General features: G+C 37.3%; 2 protein-coding genes across 2 annotated transcripts; one reads left to right on the forward strand and one right to left on the reverse strand.

Moving 5' to 3' along the window:
• Positions 1-292: 292 nt before the first annotated feature.
• On the reverse strand, positions 293-3,924 carry LOC120014480 (protein SHORT-ROOT-like). The gene has a single exon (XM_038866444.1). It carries the CDS (start codon positions 2,024-2,026, stop codon positions 506-508), a length of 1,521 nt encoding a protein of 506 aa, XP_038722372.1. The 5' UTR covers positions 2,027-3,924; the 3' UTR covers positions 293-505.
• A 2,865-nt stretch (positions 3,925-6,789) lies between these two features.
• Positions 6,790-10,322, forward strand: LOC120014594 (ADP-ribosylation factor-like protein 8a). Its single transcript, XM_038866585.1, has 6 exons — positions 6,790-6,973; positions 8,740-8,821; positions 8,917-8,949; positions 9,116-9,237; positions 9,500-9,661; positions 9,799-10,322. The coding sequence occupies exons 1-6, from the start codon at positions 6,936-6,938 to the stop codon at positions 9,914-9,916; spliced, it is 555 nt and encodes a 184-aa protein (XP_038722513.1). The 5' UTR covers positions 6,790-6,935; the 3' UTR covers positions 9,917-10,322.
• Positions 10,323-10,826: the final 504 nt, after the last annotated feature.

The raw sequence follows: 10,826 nt of genomic DNA on the forward strand, positions 1-10,826 counted from the left end.
AAATGCTAGTATATATGCTATCTAAAATACATTTATTGTTTAGTTTAATTATTACTAGTACTATTAATGCCGTTCAAAATAATGTGGCAAATTATACACAGAAACATTGTGCAATTAAGCATAAAACATAATCAACAAATTATCAAATTCTTCAATATTTCAATCAATTTACGGACACGTTCAATCAAGAAATATGTTCAACACTAAAAAAAATAAAAATTTTGTATGTAACTATAATTTCTAAAATATTATATATATATATATATATAATATTAGAAGAAAAAACATGATGGGATTGAAGGTTGATCTATTCAATCAATTTTCCATAATATCCAAAATAATCACAAAATGGTAATAATCAAGAACTATTGTTGAAAATAATAATGAAAATCAATTTACTTCATCGCCTATCCAAAATCAAGCTACTCTTTTCCTTGCTATCCATCCTTGATCCCTCCCCCCATGCACGTGCCAAAAAACACATCACACGTGCGAATCACCCCCATCAAGGTCTCCATGCACTAGCCCAAACCACCGGCTGGTCCTTCCACGACAAGAATATTCCGGCGGTATCCGTGGTTGACTGTGTCATTGACCAACCCTCCTTATACCTTCTCAACAAGGCGTGTACATCATCACAAATCTCGTCACTAAACGCCGCAGGACTAAACCCACCTCCAAGCAACCTCCTCGCCCAGCGCGTGGCGCATTCTCGCCTTTCGATCGAATCAGACGGTTGACACGCCACCAAGTCAACGATCGCCCTCCCGGCACCTCTCTCAAGCATCAACCGTTCGTTACTCGCCCTCGGAAAACTCTCATCCAACGACTCAAAATAAACCCTGAAAAATCTCAAACAGTCCTGAAATCCATTAACAAACTCCAGCCCATCAACGCCCACATCAAGATCGGCCTCTTCTTCAACAACGGTCACGATCCTCGGATTCAATCTCCTAAAATTCGAGATCAAATAATCTCGTCTATCATCAACGGCCGTGATTGAATGCAGTGTCCCCACACAATTAATCGCTAGGGCTTCATCATCCCTAACATCCAAATCCCCAAAATTCAAATCAGACAAATCCCCAAAATGATTCACGACATTGAACTTGAAAGGAACCCCCATAAGCCTCGCGAATTTCTCCATTCTACTCCCGATCTCCTTCATTACTTTACCAGATCCCACAACGGCGTCGTTTTTGGTAACGACGACCGTCGTTAGCCTCAAATGTGGGGTTTCGTCGGAACGAGTCGCTAGGGATTCGAGAAGAGTAGGCCATTGAGTGCAGTATGTGTTACTGAAATCGATTATGTGGAGCTTGTTTTCTCCTTCGAAGGATTCGATGATTGCGCCGTTGGATGCTACGTGACCGAATGTAGTCCAAGGGCTTACCTCTTGGAATTTGAGTACTGTCTTCCTTGTTGATTCAAAGGAGCAGGTTTTGTCCGACGCTGAGGATAGAGTGTTGTAGCATCGGAGGCCGGAGTCGGTCATGCGACTGAACAAGGCCTGGAGGAAGTAGGAGGTGAGTTTCTGTTCGGTGTCGCCGTAAGGGGAGCTTAATTCGTTGAGCATCCACATGAGTTGTTGGAGTTTGATGCTGTTCTTTTCCGCGATTGCTCGTGCGGTTTCTAGAAGGATATCGGAAGCCCACTTGCCGGAGAAGTCGAAGGAGAATGGTGTACTGTCAAGTGTGGTGGTGGTGGTGGGAGTGGAGGAGTCAAAGGCATGATGTGAGTGGTGAGAGCGAGAGGGAGTGGGAGTGCTTGTGGTGGTAGTGGTGGGGGTGGTTTGGTGATGATAAGGATAGACGTTGTAGTGTCTAGAAGAAGACGAGGAGAAGTCTTCTTCATCCATGAAAAAGTTGAAGCATTCTTCGTCTTCTTGTATATGGTGGTTATGCTGTTGTCTGGAGGATCTAGAGCTGCTGGAGGTTCTGCTGGTGGAGTTATTGAAAGACAATTGATCAGACTGCTGTTGGTTTTGCTGTTGAAGATTACTAACTAATCTAAACAAGGTATCCATCTAACCCCACATCAATTCAATATACTTTGTATAAGAAATAAGAATATTGGTTGTGGATGGGATTGGGAAGGGTTTCAAGAGATAGATATGGAGGGTTGCTGGTGTTTTTTAAAAGAGGATCTTGAGGTTGGATTTTAGTTGTTTTTTAGAAACATTAGAGAGAGAGATAGAGAGGGGAGCGTATGTTGTGTTTGTGTGTTATTGGGAATACTTCATGTTGGGTAAAAAAAAAAAGAAAGAAAGTACATGCATTTCTTTTGTTGTAACCGATGAGGGGAGGGGGGAATAGAATACTTCTCTTTATGAAGGTGTGGTGTGTTTCTTTCTAATAATCTTAAGGAAGGAAATGAGTGATAAAAATTTCAGATGTTGAGTGGTACAGAGAAATGGAATAGTTATCTGACAAAAGATGAAAAAGAGTTCAGAAAAGGATATCAAGGTCCAGATCACTAATGGGTTAGTGGGTGTTGCTTTTCATATACTTATAGTGTGAGAGAAAGAGAGAAAGGGGGAGAGAGATAGAATGTTATAGGTTTTAGTGGGAGCAGGCGTGCCAAATGGGTTTGAGAGAGAGAAAGAGAGAGACAGAGGGAGACATGAGTAGTAAGTAAAGCTGCCGGCGTGTGAATCGCCATCATCATCAAATTCCCACTTCCAACACAAACCCAATTCACAATTTCACATTCCATTGCCTCCTAATCCCTCTCCAAACTCTGCCAAAATTATTCACACTTTTGTTTCCTTTTCTATACTATATTCACATATTCCCATGTAACTATATGTTTATTCCATTTCTATAATGTATATATATTCTTCTTCCCAAAATTCTAGGGCATGCTCTCCATCTCTCACTTTTTCTCCCACTTCACTTACATATAAATATAATAGTTTATGATCACCACCACCCACTCATCATTATAACTACTACATACACACACCAAAACCAGGCCATTTCTGAAGATTGCCTATACCCATATAGATAGCTCATCGCTCTCTCTCTCTCCTCCATCCATGCATATATATGCAACTTGATCCCCACTACAAATCATTCTATATGCCCACTTGACTAAACTGATCACTATATGTTTGGTTTGTGTTTATCATTATTGCATTGCACCCACACAAGTCCTTGCATGCCCAGTTACCCTCTATTGTCTTCACCTTGTTGTCCTCAACTTCAATCATAATTAGAAGAAAATAAAAACATAAATTTTTAGTCCTTTTGTTGTCTAGGCATGCCTATTAAATTCTTTAGTCTTAGTTCATCAGCAAATCTATGATATCTCTCTCCACTTCTTCCAAAGCATATGCATGGCATGGCAAATTGCACTTTCTCCAAGTTTATAGTTGATATGATCACAAAGGTGTGTTGTCGGTAGACATATTCATTAACGGTTTGATATTGTTGTCCTTTTTTTTTCTTCATCAATCATTAGCAGAATTCCATGTTTGGACTCAAATGTCTCTTGTCTTGTTAAGGAGTTAAGGCAGTTCTTTGTTTTGTTTATTGGAAACCATCATTGCAGACAGGAATATACGGGGGGTATTAATGCCACTTCAACGGTAGTGTACATAGAAAGGGCAGTTTGGTCACTCAATTCCCAAGAAGACACACTCCCAACTTTCTTGTTTTATTTAACTATAAATCAAAGAAGACAAAAGAGTATTTTATTGTAAGAATATTAATATAGATGAAATGTCACTCCTCAACCATTATAGAAAAAGTAGTTTCTTTTGGGTTGTGAGAGTGATAGCAGATTGTTATGCCTTGAGACGGAGTCTTATAAAGACTAAAGATGTAATAGGATATTTGATGAATCTCTCTAGGGTTAAATTGTATGTTTTTGGTAGGTCTTGAATTCAATTTTCATTGGAAGTAATACTCTTGTGATTACGTGTTGGACTTTGACCCAACTTATTTTGTCGTCTAATGAAAAATTTATGTGTACGTGGATCTGACGGCTTGGGTTTAGTCTCATATCAAATATCCAAATGACAAATTTGTATAATACTATCATTCTCGATTACTAAAAAAATGTCTTATAACCAGTAGCCAGTTCTTATCACTTGCACAATTCTCCCCTCCATGAAAAAATGGTCGTCTAGAGAAGAACTCCATCCTCTTGGTCAATAAAAAATATGTGTAAAAAAGAAAACCCTTGGAATTAAGAAGTTTAATTATGTTTATGAATAGTCATATATATATATAAAGCACTCCACCATTGACTACACGTCATTAGTGGACGTGGTATTTTGTCGTTTACTATGCCATATTAAATATTAAACAATACTTTAAATTAATTTTAAAAAAACACCATTTATAAAAAAAGAATAAAGAAAAGAAGAGGCTGACTGGTTGGTCTGACTAGGCAATGATGTAAAAAGAGTATTAATTAATTAAAGTCGCTCAACTTTGTTAACACGGAACCATGCCTTTCACCTTTAATTTTCAGCAACTAATCTCTCTTTAATTAATTAGAGTGAAATGAGATCACCAGACATCTGGGATTAATTTAGATTTTGAAGAGTTGTTAACCAATTAAAACTTCTCTTTAATTATGATTGCCGTGGAGGATAATATATATATATATATATATATATATAGAGAGAGAGAGAGAGAGAGAGAGAGAGAGAGAGAGAGAGAGAGAGAGAGAGAGCATTTTCCTTTCCTTATATACACTTAAATTAAACTGTAGCGGATTAATTAAGATAGAGATGGCTGGCTGGCTGGCTAAATCTCTATACGGTCAGTGGAATCCATATCTTTCAACTGACTTGGCTATTTGTCCTACTATATGTAATCGTCACGTCAAAAAGAAAAATAATTAACATTGTTTTTATTAACAAATAATTGTTTCTTTCAACTTCACCCTTAGTTTAATTTATTTTCTTATCATATGTTGCGTCCCAATTTTTTTTTTTGGCTACCATCTTTTGCATCTGGACTGGACGGTACACAAAGGCAAAATAGACATATGGACCATGATCGTATATGTGCCACATGGGCTGCACATTTTAAGACGTTATTCAGGTGAGGAAGCCCAATGGGCCGGGTGTTCGTTTGAAAAATAGGCTTTAAGTGCCACGGCCCCATGATCGACTCCGCTCCACAAGCCAGTGCTTCATTGGGCGTCCATCCAGTGCAGCCTGATGTGATCATGTAATATATGTCCCTTGACCCTTGGTGCTTGAACAGGGTCGGGTCTTGCCTTGGTAACCCGGGAATTCTTCATCCCGACATGTTCATTGACAGCTGAGCAGCTTTAAATTCAGACCGTAAATTCAGCATGCTACATGCTTGCAACAAGACAGACCGGGGTTGTAGCTCATGCAGAAAATAACGTCGAAATTGTTGGGTGTAGAACTCGAACGTACGACCTCGATCCCTCATTTGCTAAGAGTTATCACAATCAACTTTACCATCTTCACTAAATCTTGTTTGTTAGAAGACATCTCTTCCCACTACCACATTGACTTACCAAACATTGCAAAAGCTGCATGCAAGAGATGCATCTGGTTATTAGTGTCGTGCGTATTTGCCAAAATTCCATAGTTTATTAACTTTATTGGCTTCCGACGCAACTCATACTTGATGATAGATGATTTAACACAACTTAAACGATTTTTTTTAATCTTGAACATCTCATGGTTTAATTGGTGATGCGTAATTTAATAATTATATAGATATTTATTTATTTCCTATCAATTTTTAATAAATGACCCTAAGAAGAATTTTCAGGACGCTGCTCTCAAATCCTGTCACCTTTGCCCTTTCCTGTGAATCTCTCACTCAGCCATTGCCAACAACCTCCAAAAAGGGGAAATTTTCTCCTAACCAATTTTATCCCTCGAATTGAACAATTTTAAACTAAGACTACTATTATCATCCTAAATCAATCGATTTTTTTTGAAAAATATGAAAGTCATGAATTGAAAATATTTTCTTTGTCTCGATTGACATTTGTCCCAATTCACCTCTCTCCCTATTCTCCTCAAATTCAAATTTAGTAGTCACATGTAACCACATCAACGATAAGAGCTAAAAGAGAAAAATTTAAATTTAGTAGTCGCATGCAACCACATCAATGACAAGAATTAAAAGAGAAAAATTAAAAATTAAAAATTAAAAATTTCCTTTATCCATGAAAGAGAATTGGATGAGATTTATATTGATTTAGCTATATCCAATCTAAATCCTTTTTTTTTTTCCAACTCGAAAAGCAAAATAAAAATGTATTTAATAATGAGATTAAGACAAAAGGCTTACATAAAGGCCACGCTTTAAAAAAAAAAGAAAAAGAAAACTTAGTGGACATGACGTATATGCTATCTATTATTGCATCATCAGACCAATTACTACTACTCACAAGCGCACAAAGACGGCTCTATCACGGTCAAGTAAAACCCTACCACGTGTCATATTTTAGGGAATTATTAGATCATCTGTGTTTTCACTGGTGCGTGTTGCACACTGAATATCCTTCGAAAGTGCGATTAGCATCACCCAATCGTTTTCGTCCTCCGAGTTTCTCTCATTCCACTAATATTAATAATCCCAAATTTCCATTTTTGTTTAATCGGGTCGGTAGCTTCTCAATCTTGACCGTCCACGACACCCTGCTCCTGGTCTCTACTTGTGGTTTAGATTAATTTTGATGCCGGAGGCTGTTTGTCTAATTACTTGGAAATATTGGGGTTGTTTTAATAATCGCCCACAGTAATTTTGGTTTTTTTTTTTTTTCAATTTATTTGTTTTTATTATGCAACACAAGTAATGGTGGATACGGTAATCAGCAGCGAGAGAAGGGAAGGGAGGGATTTGCAGGGATCAATAGAAGGCAAAGTCTCCCACCCGTCTCTCTCTCTCCCTCTTTACCTTTCTCTGTGATTCGTAGATCTCTTTTCTTCAATGGGTTTGTGGGAAGCTTTTCTCAATTGGCTTAGGAGGTCAGCTCCTCCTCTCTTCTGTCTCTCTTTAACTTTATATTTCGATTTTTTCATTTGGTGTGGTACATATCAGTAATTGATTCCAAGTATTTTTTTTTAAAAAAATTTTGAATGAGAAAGGAAGATGCTTTAGCTTCCTTTCTTCGAATGTGTTCTTCATTTAGCGTAGTTTTGTGAAGTTATCTGTGTTGCGATGCTTATTAGTTGTGTAAATCATGGCTTTTTTCTGGATTATTTCTTGTTGGTTTTGTTTCATTTTGTATTTTCTTTCGAGAATTAGACGAAGGGTTTCTATGAAGACTATTTTTTTTTTGCTTTCCTTGATTTTTGTCTATTGTTTTATTTGTTTGTCTTTCGAATGGAAATTTACTTACAATGAGCTGTGGTTTGGAAAAGTGTTTGAATCCTTTGTTTGCTGGCATGAGTCTTATGATTGTTGTGCCGATGGCATTACAATTTTCCTTGTACAATGGTCATAAATACGATGATATGAATCTTATCACTATGGAAATGGGGGTTGAGTAACTTGGAAGAGGAAGAAAATAGACAGAAATGGGGATGGGGATGGAGAAGGAGAATAGCTTTCTGGATATTGAAGATCGAGGTCTATGGAATCCCCACATGAATGTCAATGTTTTACGATGCTATACTGAGGATGATATCCTTGTATCTATGTGGATATGCATTTGGGATAGTATCATGGTCAAGTGACTACTCAATGTTTGGAATATGCTAGGGTTTCACCTTTGAATGGTAGAAAACATTGGCCATTTTCTAAAGGTGAATTTTGTGTTTAAGTTTGACGGCATGTGATACCCATTTTGGATTTTATGAAAAACATATTGGCAGATTATGTGGGTACTCACATTGCCACCTTTAGGATATAACTATTTTGGCATTAAGTGTCACGTCTTATTGATCTGATCATGTTTGTATTAATTATTTGATGGATTCCTAGTTAGGTAGTTTAAATGCTGAGGTTGTCGTCTTTGTCACCCAGTCACATAAGAGTACAGGAACTATAATTGTCGTATCTAAGTCACTGTGAAAGACATCAATATCTTTTGTCATCATTGGGGTGACCGGAAATTTGTAGGTAGAAATAAGTAATGGATGACGTATGATTAATGAAGTGTTCAGTTTTTAATTGGATTATCTGATGATAGAATCTATGCAATGGATTACAAACAATTTTCACTGTGGATTCATGGAATTACCCTAAATAGTTGTCAGTAAGGCTTAGATGATGTCGATGACCATTCAGAAGAGTTGGACTTCTCATCAAGTTATCTTTTTGGAATTACTTTCCCCATGGATTTTTTGTTTGAGGATTGAGCTAGTTTTGATAGAAATCCTGCAGTGAGCACGCATTTTCAGTTGAATCTTCACCTAATATAATACCATTTATCACGTGGTGCCCTCTCATTGCGCTGACTGAATATATGATGCATGGTAATTGGGAATTTTATCAAAGGAACCACTTAAAAGTTGTATCTTTCAATTTTTTTACAATGACACTGTGCATCAATTTCTATCAATCCATTAGAGTTCTCCTTGGAATTTGCCTTGAAAGCAAAGAGTAGGAAATGGGTGATAAATACATGACAAGTTTTAATTAGACAAGATAAATGGGAAATCCTTGGCATTGTCACTGCACGGAAACTGCTTCATGCATACATTTATTCTTTTAGGTTTTTTTACCTGCTGCTTTGATGGATTAGCAAATTGAACGGCATATTTTATTTGCTTTTCATACTTGAATGCAGCCTCTTTTTCAAGCAAGAAATGGAATTATCCTTGATTGGACTTCAGAATGCTGGGAAAACCTCACTTGTGAACGTTGTTGCAGTAAGTAAATAGTCTCCAAACCATGTACTAGAATACAGTCCTTTTTTGCAGTTCTTTGGGCTGATATCTTTAATTTATCATTGTCTGTTTTTCAGACCGGTGGATATAGTGAAGATATGATTCCTACAGTGAGTTAGCTTTTCTCACCTTATGGTTTATACTTTATAGAGTTATTTTTTAAGATATTCTTTTGCTAATTGAATATCATTACTACCCTGGTTGGTCATTATATTTTTGCATTTATCTACTCGTAAAATTAAATAAATGTTGTTGCTTTTTATATGCTGTTTTCAGGTAGGATTCAATATGAGGAAAGTAACCAAAGGAAATGTTACAATAAAGTTATGGGATCTTGGTGGTCAACCCAGGTTTCGCAGCATGTGGGAGCGATACTGTCGTGCCGTTTCTGCTATTGTGTATGCAAAAGTTTCCCTTATCTGTTTTATACTGACAGCAAACTCTATCTGGTCCCTTTTTACAGCTTCCAGAAAAGATATATTAAGTTACTATACTCTATCTACAGCCATGTTATGTTTTGATTGCCAGTGTTATAGCGCCCTCAAGGGCTCAATCTTGACGCACCTGGATTGCGCTTTGCCAGTAAAATTTGCAAATGTTTTGTTTAACTTGTATTTCATTCTTGTGATGACTTATCAAGTTGTTAAAACTTTGATGCAGCTATGTGGTTGATGCTGCTGATCACGAAAACTTGAGTATCTCAAAGAGTGAGCTTCATGATTTGCTGAGCAAACCTTCGCTGAGTGGTATTCCCTTGTTAGTGCTAGGTAACAAGATCGACAAGCCAGGAGCTCTGTCTAAAGTGGCTTTGACTGAGGCAATGTAAGATCCATTTAACTATGCATCAAGACTTCCTTGATCAATTTCACTCTTTTTTTTTTCCTGACGGTCGATTGGAATTGAACCTGGTTTGAGCAGTATTTTTTTCTTCCTTACCGAAAATATCTTGTGCTCTGCAGGGGACTCAAGTCAATTACTGACAGAGAAGTTTGCTGCTTTATGATCTCATGCAAGAACTCTACCAATATTGATGCGGTTATTGATTGGCTTGTGAAGCATTCAAAATCAAAGGGCTGAGAGGACTGTTATCCTGTGACTGTATTTCTGTGTCATAATATCTTATTTAACTTGGTTGCTGATTTACATACTTCTTTGCTGGGATAGATCCTGTACAGTAGGTAATTCTGTTTCTCAGTGAGAATGTGAGGTTTTTTCGTGGTTTTAACATTTCATGTATGCTGCTGCTGCTGCTGCTGTTTTGTTTTATTTTCCTTTTTGGTTTAGAGGAGCTATGCCTCGCTGGTAAAGACCGAATCTAGCTTTGGTAGCGGACGGATCTTTATCGCCAGCAGAAAGCACTCTAAAGTACTCTCATTTGCTAGCTTGTTGCCGTTTGTTTTGGCTTCCCTCTGTTGATATGATTCTATCCAAACCGCTAATTTAGAACTGATGGGGATACATAGTTCATTCTGGTTTGCTTGAATCTCATGTTCGTACAGTATATCAAACGTATTTACTTTACAAGAGTAAATGTTTCTTTCAATTTTCTTGATGGATTACAACTTGATGGATTGTAAGTTCTATTGGCTTAGTCATGAACTAGCCAATTAGTCCTACTTCCGCAACGCGTTAGAATAGTACATGCTAGTTCAGAGTTTCACTTGAGCTAGAACTACTGCATTTTATTTGTTTCTTCTGTGAAACATCTTTGACATACCCCATCTCTGCTCCGTTGGTGTGCTCTGCCGTATATATTCGTTAGCTCAAGAAGAATCCATGAGCTCGAAATTTTGGTTCACCAATCACAGCAAGATCTTTCAATCTTTCATTATGAATGTCATCTTCATATGCACCGAAGCCTCAAAACAAACTATTTTCCTTCACCAACAAATTATGGAAAGAAATTTGTCAGCAACAATATGCTATCAATATATGTGTGTGTGTGTATCTATGCACTACTGGAAGTTCTCCTACCATTTTTCGCAGT

The sequence above is a fragment of the Tripterygium wilfordii genome, chromosome 14 (genome assembly GCF_013401445.1).
Source record: "Tripterygium wilfordii isolate XIE 37 chromosome 14, ASM1340144v1, whole genome shotgun sequence".
NCBI lineage: Eukaryota > Viridiplantae > Streptophyta > Magnoliopsida > Celastrales > Celastraceae > Tripterygium > Tripterygium wilfordii.

Bases quoted from the DNA above. Each gene is read 5' to 3' on its own strand.
- LOC120014480 (XM_038866444.1), bottom strand. From the start codon at position 2,026: ATGGATACCTTGTTTAGATTAGTTAGTAATCTTCAACAGCAAAACCAA.
- LOC120014594 (XM_038866585.1), top strand. From the start codon at position 6,936: ATGGGTTTGTGGGAAGCTTTTCTCAATTGGCTTAGGAG. The intron at 8,950-9,115 runs GTGAGTTAGCTT...TGCTGTTTTCAG, and splicing joins GTGAAGATATGATTCCTACA to GTAGGATTCAATATGAGGAA. The intron at 9,662-9,798 runs GTAAGATCCATT...TGTGCTCTGCAG, and splicing joins GTGGCTTTGACTGAGGCAAT to GGGACTCAAGTCAATTACTG.